This window comes from Ranitomeya variabilis, chromosome 4 (assembly GCF_051348905.1).
Source record: "Ranitomeya variabilis isolate aRanVar5 chromosome 4, aRanVar5.hap1, whole genome shotgun sequence".
NCBI lineage: Eukaryota > Metazoa > Chordata > Amphibia > Anura > Dendrobatidae > Ranitomeya > Ranitomeya variabilis.
Window position 1 is genome coordinate 134,158,826 of NC_135235.1, and position 12,706 is coordinate 134,171,531.

At 39.4% G+C, this 12,706-nt stretch overlaps 2 protein-coding genes across 2 annotated transcripts in view; one reads left to right on the top strand and one right to left on the bottom strand.

The window, feature by feature from the left end:
• The window catches only part of CDH23 (cadherin related 23), a 1,745,895-nt gene that overhangs the window by 225,440 nt on the left and 1,507,749 nt on the right, over positions 1–12,706 (bottom strand). The window lies entirely within an intron of this gene.
• VSIR (V-set immunoregulatory receptor) overlaps positions 1–12,706 on the top strand; it is a 78,273-nt gene that overhangs the window by 50,180 nt on the left and 15,387 nt on the right. Inside the window, exon 4 of the mRNA XM_077259284.1 lies at positions 6,074–6,181. Coding sequence (XP_077115399.1) covers positions 6,074–6,181 — 108 coding nt within the window. The remainder of the gene's footprint in view (positions 1–6,073; positions 6,182–12,706) is intronic.

A 12,706-nucleotide genomic window follows, 5' to 3' on the forward strand; every position in this document is an offset into this window, starting at 1 on the left:
CATCATTTTTCTCAGAACGGTACTGGCTTTCATTTGATATGTCACAAGACTATGTTTCTTTATATTTTGTTTTGGAGAAATCAAATTAAAAATTTTGATGCGCAATTCTGAAAAAAACGTATGTTTTAAAATTGTGAAAACATGCATGTGTGTTACTTGTGTCCTTGTTTATATTTTTACAGGGATTCAACTTGGGATCTATCACATTTGTATTTTTTTTTAAGCCTTGAATCATCTGATTTTATGTTTGTGTGAGTTTCTTCCCTTTTTCTTTTCAAATTACAACTTACTGCATTCAACATTTATATGTAACAATAAAGAAACACAAAAAACAAATACCGAAGTGCCAGAATAAATACATCTTAATCATCATAACAACTTGCTCAGCATTTTCAACCTGAATTCATTGAACAAGCCAAAAGATAAAAGGTGATCACATCCTCAAGTGTGATTTTCTAAATACAGTCTCGTCCTAATTATGTTAAAAACAAGATTAAAAGAACCAATATTTCTACCACCTATTTATACATGGAACAATTTTTTTTCTACTATATCACTAAACGTGTCATTTCTGAAGTGTTTAAGAAGAATAGTCCAGTAGTTAAATCCTCGTACTATAAAATATGAACTAATCAAACAATTAATAGTAGGTTTTTACACTGGGCTTTTATCATCAATGTGTCCCTTCTAGAGGATGAAATGTCATCTTGCCCATAAGCGCTCACTAGCAATGGCCGTTTCCTTTTGTGTCAGTATGTGCGGCTGTCATGGTGCTCGGCTCCACCGGAGTTATATCTGATTTTTGTTCACTTTTACAATGTCTGATTTTCTTGGATACACAGGACGGCGCTGGACCAGAAGGTGCAGAAAAGTCACTTCTACGTCTTCATTTTCACAATCTTTGGAGAGTCCAGTAGCCACCAGCGCCCATCATATTCACAGGTCACATAGCCAGTTGTGTCATCCATGGCCGATCTTGTGCTGCCTTCTACCACTTCATGGACGTCACTGTCTTTATTTCCACTACATGGGATGACAGTCCGGTATTGCTGAGTCCCCTGTGATGGGTTCTGCTTCCTGTAACCAATATAACAAACTCTCCTCCTCTTCGTAGTCCTGGTTTGTACAATACATGAACTGGATGTTAAGAATATTTTTCTCCCTCCATTTGAGGAGTTGCCTGGGTGATAAGACTTGGTGGGAATACGGTCTGTTGAGGCCCGAGCTGCCGGCCTGTCATCTGCTCTGCAGTCACCGTCTACCCCTGGTCATCCTCAGCCCTAACAAAGCTTCTCCTCTGTCCTCTCCTGCTTCTATGTGGTAACATAATAAAATAATACAGGAATATCTAACAATCATGGATCATTTGGTAAATCTAGACCCCACACTTTTACACCACAGGCTGAACAGATCTGAAATCAAGATTTTTGAACTGACACTGTAATAGTTTTATTTTTTAAAATATGATCCCATCATGATCCCATCTTGTGTTTTGGTACAGATGTGAATAAGAGCATAGCAGGCACATGTGCAGTTTTTGAAATTTTTAAATTAAACGTTTTTTTCGGAAATGCGTTTTAAAGTTTTGCGCCTGTGATCGCATAGGTAAATTATTATCAAAGATACTCTTGTGACATATCTGGTGAAAGCCTGTACAGTTCTGAGTAGAATGGTGTTTATTTTGTTTCTCTATCTCTTTTCTAGCCTGAGTTATGGGGAGAAATGTAAAGGCAGGCAACACCGAAATTCGCACTTTTTCCGAACTTTGAAAATCAATAAAAAATAAAAAAAAAAATCTAGAATTTTTTCTTCTTCGCATTTTGCATTCTCTGACACACTATTACCAAATAACAAAATCTCAAAAGAATTAAAAATATAGTGGTAAAAATCATTGGTTCACTTGACATGGAATGACCCAAAGCCAAACTGAATATAATTCCACAACAGACATAAAAAAGGGGGTGGACAAAAGTATTGGCACTGTTTGAAAAATCATGTGATGCTTCTCTAATTTGTGTAATTAACAGCACCTGTAACTTACCTGTGGCACCTAGCAGGTGTTGGCAATAACTAAATCACACTTGCAGCCAGTTGACGTGGATTAAAGTTGACTCAACCTCTGTCCTGTGTCCTTGTGTGCACCACATTGAGCAAAAAGAAGACCAAAGAACTGTCTGAGGACTTGAGAAACCAAATTGTGAGGAAGCATGAGCAATCTCAAGGCTACAAGTCCATCTCCAAAGACCTGAATGTTCCTGTGTCTACCGTGCGCAGTGTCATCAAGAAGTTTAAAGCCCATGGCACTGTGGCTAACCTCCCTAGATGTGGACGGAAAAGAAAAATTGACAAGAGATTTCAACACAAGATTGTGTGGATGTTGGATAAAGAACTTCGACTAACATCCAAACAAGTTCAAGCTGCCCTGCAGTCCGAGAGTACAACAGTGTCAACCCGTACTATCCGTCGGCATCTGAATGAAAAGGGACTGTATGGTAGGAGACCCAGGAAGACCCCACTTCTTACCCCGAGACATAAAAAAGTCAGGCTGGAGTTTGCCAAAACTTACCTGAAAAAGCCTAAAACGTTTTGGAAGAATGTTCTCTGGTCAGATGAGACAAAAGTAGAGCTTTTTGGGCAAAGGCATCAACATAGAGTTTACAGGAGAAAAAAAGAGGCATTCAAAGAAAAGAACACGGTCCCTACAGTCAAACATGGCGGAGGTTCCCTGGTGTTTTGGGGTTGCTTTGCTGCCTCTGGCACTGGACTGCTTGACCGTCTGCATGGCATTATGAAGTCTGAAGACTACCAACAAATTTTGCAGCATAATGTAGGGCCCAGTGTGAGAAAGCTGGGTCTCCCTCAGAGGTCATGGGTCTTCCAGCAGGACAATGACCCAAAACACACTTCAAAAAGCACTAGAAAATGGTTTGAGAGAAAGCACTGGAGACTTTTAAGGTGACCAGCAATGAGTCCAGACCTTGTTCAATGGAAGTATATTCAGTGAAACCAGACATTGTTGAGTCTGAATGTGTCCAGAAGTATGCAAATTGCATACTTAGGATCACATGACTGCCCGCTCCTGGCACCAGCATTGGCGAATCCTCACAGCACGGACAACCCCTTGCAAAGTATTCTTCCAGCTGTATCTCTAGCGAAATTCAATGCCTTTTCTAACTTTATGTATCCTTTTCTTTGTTTTGTGCAAGACAATGACTCTTCTCTTAACTTTTTGGATAATTCCCTTGACATATTTTTGCCAACATACAATCAATTGTTTAGTTTACTAACCCCTAGCCAGTTCAAGTATTTGATGAGTTTTATCTCAAGCTCACCCAATGTACAAGCACATCTGATGCAACTAATCTAGGCCTTAATTGGATATAATACATTATTTGCAAATTTAGTTCTGGATTTTATTCAATGGGTTGAATAATTCTGATACTGCATTAGTGATTAAAGTAGGCATTTGCATTGAATTTGGAAAAGCCACTTATTGTATTAATTGTGTTGAGACTAGTTATTTAAATTGTTGTTTAATTTATTGGAAAGAACAGAAAGTTTTTACATTTTGTTCGTAAACCTACTTTTGCAATGGTTGAATATTTTTTTATTGTAACTGTATTTATAGACAATAGATTCCTTTTAGAACATCTTGTCTATAAGTAGTTTGGGCCATTAAAATTAAGCATCTATGTACGTTTCAGAGCTATGTATTTTTATTAACCACTTAACAATCTAGATTTTTTTTTTTATAAAGTCTATTTCCCAGATGCAGCAAAGGTTTTACGCGAGAATTCTTGTGTAGGAAGGTTTGAAAAGTCGTAATATTTTTTCACAATGTGGAATTGTGCAAAAATGTTTTGATTTTTTACAATTTCAAGCCAGTTTTGCACAACTCCATCAAAATTAGTGGAGCTGGCACAGGACAGGAGACCCCTGCTCATCAAATTCAAGACAAGCAACGGTGTTGGCTATATCATAAGTCTTACTCCAGCCCTATGGCGAGGCATGCGCCATATTACTAATCACCTGATTGATGGCGAGGCATGCACCTCTTAATGAATTAGGAGCCTCACACTACAATCTGTCCCTTCATCAAGACCAGAAAAACGCCAGTTTTAATGAGTCGGGGCCTTTGCTTTGTTCAGTTTAGTAGAACGACAGGAGATGTGTCCAAAACATGGTAACTAATATAAAGTTGTAGAAATGCTGTTGTCCTATAGATGTCTAGAAGGAAGAATAATAATAATAACAACTAATATTATCATGTCCTGAAGCAATTATTTATAATAACAGTAATAATTATATTTATTATCTTTACTTAAATAGTACCAATAAATAGGCTAACATTTACCTCTAACCAAAGGTGCCGATGTAAATAATACTGAATAGACGTAGATGGTCTTATTCGCTTATTAACTTCAAATTAGAAAATAAAAATTATACAGCATGGTATAAATGTTGTATTTGTCCACTGCATACTGAAGAGAAAAAATGCTATATTGTTTTAAATTTCTCAACATTGAAATTTCAACACCAAGAAGGAAAAGTCATGGAATTACGGAAATCACATGATTGATCTTCATAATCTGCAAATGATGAAGAAAGAAACAATATTGTCAAAATGTCTTGATTTTTATTATTCAAAATCAAATATGAGTGTCATGCACAGAAACGCACACACACTTACACACCTTGGCTGCTATCAATGATGTTATGCTTATCAGAGGAATGCGCTACTCTAAATGCACTTGGGGACACAAATCATCAAGTTCCGCTGCTGGCAGCTGCATTTGTTGACCAATGACGCCACAGATGTGCTCAATGTGAGACAAGTCTAGAGATGCTGCAGACCATGGTAGCACGTTTAAGCCAAGCAGTCTGCTCACAGTAGGCCTGACATTATTGTGTTGAAATATAGATTCTTGCACACTTAAGAAAAATGGTTGCAGTAACAGTTCATTCTGTACAGCAAGTGAAATTGGCCTTCCATACTATGGTGTCAGTGCACATAAAACAGTGGAGGCATTTGCACAGCATTGATTTACAAGCCAATTTTCAAGTACAGTCAAGTACAGTCATTCCATTGATCTCATGCTACCTGGTGAAGAGGAGAAGATGGCTATCCTCTTCATCAGTGAGTCCTGCTTTTGTCTTAGACTCAAAGAGTGCTGGAGATTGGTCTGCAGACCACGTTGGCATGAAGAGGACCTAATGAGGCAACATCACACTGGTCCTCCTCCAGGGATTATGGTGTGGATTGGCTTCATATTTGGTAGCAGGATTCCGCTAGTCTTTATTCCAGATACACTAACAGTTCAACGTTATATTTATTTTGTCATGGATCCAGTAGTGTGGCCATTTCGCTCAAGTTTCCCTTATGCTACGGAGAGCAGCCTACATGGCAAGAAGCAAATCTTGATGTTTTGCATGGCCTAAATCTGCTACCATTGCCTGCAGTATTCCCGGACGCGTCTTCCATTGATCACATCTGGGACATCATTGGTGGGCATTTGCTAAAAGTGCTACAAGCAGTGGCTATTGATTGAGTGTCCAGCATGGCAGAACATTCTTCCAACATCCACGATAAGCTTATTGATTACATGCCAAATGTGTGTGGATTTCGGCTCATTGTGCTTCTACTTGATACTGAATAAATTGAGATGACTTGAAAACTGTTTCTTTTCATCATTTACATATTAACATGTCTATCCATCCTGGGATTTTCATAATTCTACAACTTTTCATTTTTGATGTTGCAACTTCAATGTTTAGAAGTGCATATTGGCCAGATGGAGACCAAATAGTCCTAAACTAATTGCATGGCATTTAAACAGTATGCACAAATCCAGCAGATGATTTTTTTTCATTACGGGATATTTTTGATGGAATAGAACTTAACAGATCACTGTTTTTAACTTGCTAATACTCAAATATGATAGTTTTTTTTTTAGCATTAATAGAAACCTTTTACATGATCATTTTTAATTCTTTTTCTTTTGCTACCTGCAATGTGTAGATGCTATTGCTTTAAGTAAAAAAAGAAAATAATTCTATTTTTTTTTCCTTCTAGGTACAACAGCAGCGGCCTTGGCAATAGCGGCCTGCATTGTTGGAGTCCTATGTATGCCTCTCATACTAGTTCTGGTTTATAAGCAAAGAAAAGCCGTCACTAACAGAAGTATGTGTTCTAGGTGGAAATATATTATATTCTGATGAAGACAATGAGAAGTTTAGGGAGAATTCCCATGCTACAGAATTTATTGTAGAAATTTCTGCAACTGAAAACTGGATCCATTTGTCTAAATAGGAATGTTCCGAGTAAATTGGAAAGTCCGGCTACGTTCCCACAATGAGCGTTAGCCGCGTTTTTGGTGCTGTATATTTTTGCTGCATCATGAACACAACGTCTTCCAATTCCAGCAAAGTGGATGTGATTTACAGAAATCGCCTGCCCACTGTGCCTTATTGTTACTCTGCACAAACAGAGCAGCGGTGCGTGTTTCAAATCTGCAACATGTCAAGTTCTGTTGCAGTTACGCTGAGTTTTATGTGCATGTTGAAAAAAAACATGAAAAAATGCAAATAACCTTATTTAAATAATGGGTGGAGAAATGGTGCAGAAATTCTGCAGTGTCAAAAACTCACCAAAAGCTCATTGTGGGAATGTAGCCTTACAGAGCTTAAGGCCACGTGCAAACGTTGAGTATTTGGTGAGTTTTTACCTCATAATTTGTAAGCCAAAACTACACTGCTCAAAAAAATAAAGGGAACACTTAAACTCCAAGTAAATCAAACTTCTGTGAAATCAAACTGTCCACTTAGGAAGCAACACTGTTTTATAATAATAATAAATAATAATAATAATTTTATTTATATAGCGCCAACATATTCCGCAGCGCTTTACAACTTATAGAGGGGACTTATACAGACAACAGACATTACAGCATAACAGAAATCACAGTTCAAAACAGATACCAGGAGGAATGAGGGCCCTGCTGCTCGCAAGCTTACAATCTATGAGGAAAAGGGGAGACACGAGAGGTGGATGGTCACAATTGCTTTAGTTATTTGGACCGGCCATAGTGTAAGGCTCGGGTGTTCATGTAAAGCTGCATGAACCAGTTAACTGCCTAAGTATGTAACAGTACAGACACAGAGGCTATTAACTGCATAAAGTGTATGAGAACATGATGGAGGAACGTGATTATGTTGTTGTTTTTTATTAATAGGCCACACAGGGATAATTAGGTTAATGCGTTGAGGCGGTAGGCCAATCTGAACAAATGAGTTTTTAGTGCACGCTTAAAACTGTGGGGATTGGGGATTAATTGTATTAACCTAGGTAGTGCATTCCAAAGAATCGGCGCCGCACGTGTAAAGTCTTGGAGACGGGAGTGGGAGGTTCTGATTATTGAGGATGCTAACCTGAGGTCATTAGCAGAGCGGAGGGCACGGGTAGGTTGGTAGACTGAGACCAGAGAGGAGATGTAGGGTGGTGCTGAGCCATGGAGTGCTTTGTGGATGAGGGTAGTAGTTTTGTACTGGATTCTGGATTGGATGGGTAGCCAGTGTAATGACTGGCACAAGGTAGAGGCATCGGTGTAACGGTTGGCGAGGAATATGATCCTGGCAGCAGCATTCAGGACAGATTGGAGCGGGGAGAGTCTGGTAAAAGGTAGGCCAATTAGTAGAGAGTTACAATAGTCCAGACGAGAATGAATAAGTGAGACAGTAAGAGTTTTTGCAGAGTCGAAAGTAAGAAAAGGGCGAATTCTGGAAATGTTTTTGAGATGCAGATAAGAAGAGCGAGCCAGTGATCGGATGTGGGGGGTGAATGAAAGCTCGGAATCAAGGATGACTCCAAGGCAGCGGGCATGTTGCTTTGGAGTAATGGTGGAACCGCACACAGAGATGGCAATGTCGGGCAAAGGTAGGTTTGTAGAGGGAGAGAACACGAGGAGTTCAGTTTTTGACAGGTTCAGTTTCAGATAGAGGGAGGACATGATGTTAGAGACAGCGGTAAGACAATCACTGGTGTTTTCTAAAAAGGTCGGCGTGATAACAGGAGAAGAGGTATATAATTGGGTGTCGTCAGCATAGAGATGGTACTGGAAACCAAATCTACTGATTGTTTGTCCAATAGGGGCAGTGTACAAAGAGAAGAGGAGGGGGCCTAGGACTGATCCTTGAGGAACCCCAACAGTAAGGGGAAGGTGAGAGGAGGAGGAACCAGCAAAACAAACAGTGAAGGATCGGCCAGAGAGATAGGAGGAGAACCAAGAGAGAATGGTGTCCTTGAGGCCGATGGAGCGGAGCATAGTGAGGAGGAGCTGATGATCCACAGTGTCGAATGCTGCGGAGAGATCCAAGAGAATTAGCATGGAATAGTGACCATTAGATTTAGCTGTTAGTAGGTCATTAGAGACTTTAGTGAGGGCGGTTTCAGTAGAGTGTAAAGAGCGGAAGCCAGATTGAAGAGGGTCGAGAAGAGAATTATCTGAGAGATAGCGGGTAAGACGGGAGTGGACCAGGCGTTCCAGGAGTTTAGAGAGTTTATAATCAATTTCACATGCTGTTGTGCAAATGGAATAGACAACAGATGTAAATTATTGGCTGATGTTTGGTCACTTTTGAATGTTGGTTGAGCTTTCACACTCGTGGCAGCATGAGACGGACTCTACAATCCACACAAGTGGCTCAGGTAGTGCAGCTCCTCCAGGATGGCACATAATTGCGATCTGTGGCAAGAAGGTTTGCTGTGTCTGTCAGCGTAGTGTCCAGAGGCTGGAAGCGCTACCAGGAGACAGGCCAGTACACCAGGAGACATGGAGGGGGCCGTAGGAGGGCAACAACCCAGCAGCAGGACACCTACCTCAGCCTTTGTGCAAGGAGGAACAGGAGGAGCACTGCCAGAACCCTGCAAAATGACCTCCAGCAGGCCACAAATGTGCATGTGTTTGCACAAACGGTTAGAAACCGACTCCATGAGGATGGTCTGAGTGCCTGACGTCCACAGATGGGGGGGTTGTGCTCACAGCCCAACACCGTGCAGGATGCTTGGCATTTGCCACAGAACACCAAGATTGGCAAAGTCACCACTGGTGCCCTGTGCTCTTCACAGATGAAAGCAGGTTCACACTTAGCACATGTGACAGACATGACAGAGTCTGGAGACGCCGGTGAGAGCGATCTGCTGCTTTTAGCATCTTCAGCATGACTGGTTTGGCAGTAGGTCAGTAATGGTGTGGGGTGGCATTTCTTTGGAGGGCCGCATAGCCCTCCATGTGCTTGCCAGAGGTAGCCTGACTGCCATTAGGTACCGAGATGAGATCCTCAGACCCCTTGTGAGACCATATGCTGGTGCGGTTGGCCCTGGGTTCCTCCTAATGCAGTACAATGCCAGACCTCATGTGGCTTCAGTGTATCAGCAGTTCCTGCAAGATGAAGGCATGGAAGCTATGGACTGGCCCGCCCGTTCCACAGACCTGAATCTGATTGAACACATCTGGGACATCATGTCTCACACCATCCACCAACACCACAGACTGTCCAGGAGTTGGCGGATGCTTTAGTCCAGGTCTGGGAGGAGACCCCTCAGGAGACCATCTGCCATCCCATCAGAAGCATGCCCAGGCATTGTCGGGAGGTCATACAGGCACGTGGAGGCCACACACACAACAGAACATAATTTCCTTGTTTTGATGCATTTCCACTGAAGTTGGACCAGCCTGTAATTTGATTTTCCACTTTGATTTTGAGTATCATTCCAAATCCAGACCTCCATGGGATATTAATTTTGATTTACATTTATCATTTTTATGTTTTATTGTTCTCAACACATTCCACTATGTAATGAATAAAGATTTGCAACTGAAATATTTCATTCCGTGATAGCTAGGATGTGGGATTTTAGTGTTCACAAGAAAAAAGGAAAGAAAAAGCCATCTCACCGATCTTCAGAAGGTGCACGGAATCCCCATCCTGATGAGACTATCCAATAGTAAATGGAAAAAAGAAATGTTCCACCTCTTCTTAATAAAATACTTGACTTTTTTCATGCTTTTAAAATACGAACAGCCCCACAGACAATGCATAGTAGGGCATGAGCTACACATTTCGATCACTGCCGCTATCTTTATCAAGACTTTGATAAAGATCACGGTAGCAATTGAAATGCGTAGCTCATGTCCTCTTGTGTGTTTTCCATGGGGCTGTTTGTATTTTAAACGCATGAAATGAAGTCAAGTATTTTATTAAGAAGAGCTGGAAAAAATTTTTATTTACTAGTGGATTTTAGTGTTCCCTTTATTTTTTTTGAGCAGTGAAGGAGTGGGTAAAAAATGAAGAAGTGCTGCACGTGTTTTCATTATACTTTTCCTCTGATTGTTCCACTCCTAGTTTTGGCTTACAAATACTGACGTAAAAAACTCACTGAATGTGGCTTAATTGAAGAAAATCCACAGCATGTGAGTTCACCCTTAGACCTCAATCAGACGTCCGATATTTTTTTTTCTTTGAGTTTGAGAAAATAGGATCGATTGAGATCTGACTCTGATCATAGTTTGTTCAGAGTTTGGTCAAAATGTGGTTCGAGTGTCATCTAATATTCTCGTACATGGAGAAGTTAAAAAAAAAAAACAAAAACATTTTTTCCACCTTCTCCATTCTGACAGTCTGTGAAAATTGGACCACACTCCGATTGACATCGGGTACGGTCCAATTTTTTTTTCACGTAATCATTGACTTGCATTGCCAGTTTTGATCCCACCCTCAGACCAAAATCAGACATGTCTCTGATATTCTCCGTTGACCACTCCCTCCAAGGAAAAAAATGGGACTTGTGAATAGCCCCATAGACTATAATTGGTGCAAGTGTTGTCTGTGAAAATCATGGATAACTCTCATATGCATAACACAGACGTCTGACTGAGCGCTTAGAAACAAATGTATTGATTTTACTTCCACGTTGAACAAAAAAGCTTCAGTTAATTTAGCATTAATAATGAAATAATAATACATTTCCTCTACCTACCCCAAAAATCACCTAATTTTTAGGTTGACAAATGTTGACCAAAATTTGCTTAAATGAGGACAGCCTCACTATATATAATAGTTTCTCCCCTACACTATACAAATATTCATGTACGACATTCACACACAACAGATTTGTTGCAGAAATCTCTATAAATCCAGATAGCTTCCATCCACCTTACTGGAGTAGTTTCTGTAACTCAACTTTAGGGTAGGTTCATGTTGCATGTTTGGTGGAGATTTTACATGTAGTTTAATTTTTCTGAACACAAATTCTGAATATTTCTTTTCTCAATCTGAGCTGATTTTTTTTTTTTAACATTTACAGCATGTCTATTACTATTGCAGAACTATATCTTTTTAATGTGTCTTCTACTCATGCAAAACGTGCTTGCTATTGTTTTTTTGTGTGTCTGCAGCAAGATAAGCACACACAAATGCATGGATAAGTGCAAAAATATATGTGGATTTCAGATGCAGAAACAATACATTTTAATATTCGCTTATAAAAATGCACAATCTGTAGTGGCTACTGAAGATGCTACACGTGCAGCTGACCTTATTTGACTTGCTGCTGGAAAAAAATTTCTTCTTACTCCCTCGTTATTACATCTGACTACTTCAGTGATTCTTCTAATTTCACCTCTCGTTCACTGTACTTGCATATAATCACTATTCAAGTTTGTAAATGATAAATAAAAAAGACAACAAAGATGCAGAGAACTAAGAAGATATGAAAGTGGACTAATATAAATATATAACTGTATAGCTGGTGTTCAAAGTTATGTTGGATAAATGACAAAAGCGGGTGCTCTATAGGTAATACAATAATCTTACAAGCAAAGACCAAAATACCAACAAAAATATTCCTAAAAAAATGCTAAAAGTTTAGAAAGAAGTCACACAGATTGAGATCATTACCAAAAGATGGAGAAGTCAGGTACATTACTAATAAACAACGTAAACCAGAGAAAAAATATAATAAATGCCTATCATAGATTCAAATGAGGGTGAAACCATAAAAAGGAGCTACACAAGATGTAAAGGAAATTCCCAAAAGAGCTAGTATATGTATGTCATGTAAAGTATATCCCAAGTTTGATATCTTTAGTGATGCTCAATACTTCAAAAGTTTTACACTATTTAAAATTTACAGTGGCATATAAAAGTTTGGGCACCCCTGGTTAAAATTACTGTTATTTTGGACAGTGAAGCAAGTTGAAGATTATATGATCTCTAAAAGACCTGAAGTTAAATATTACACATTTCCTTTGAATTTTAGGCAAAAAAAATCTATTTTCATCTTTTACATTTTAAAAGTTACAAATAGGAAAATTGGCTGATGCAAAAGTGTGGCCACCCTACATGGTTAGTTCTTCTAGCACTCCTTTTGAAAGTATCACAGCTTGCAAATGCTTTTTTTGTTTTTCATTTCTTGTTTGAGGGATTTTCATTCATTCTTCCTTGGAAATTCTTTCAGTACTGTCAGATTCCTGAATCTTCTTGCATGCACTTTTTTATTTTGAGATCTAACCACAGATTTTCAATGATGATCAGATCAGAGGACAGTGAAGGCCATTGTAAAACCTTCAGCTTGTGCTTTTTGAGGTAGTCTGTTGTGGTTTTTTGACGTGTGATTAAGATCATTATCCATTTGTAGAAGCCATCCTCT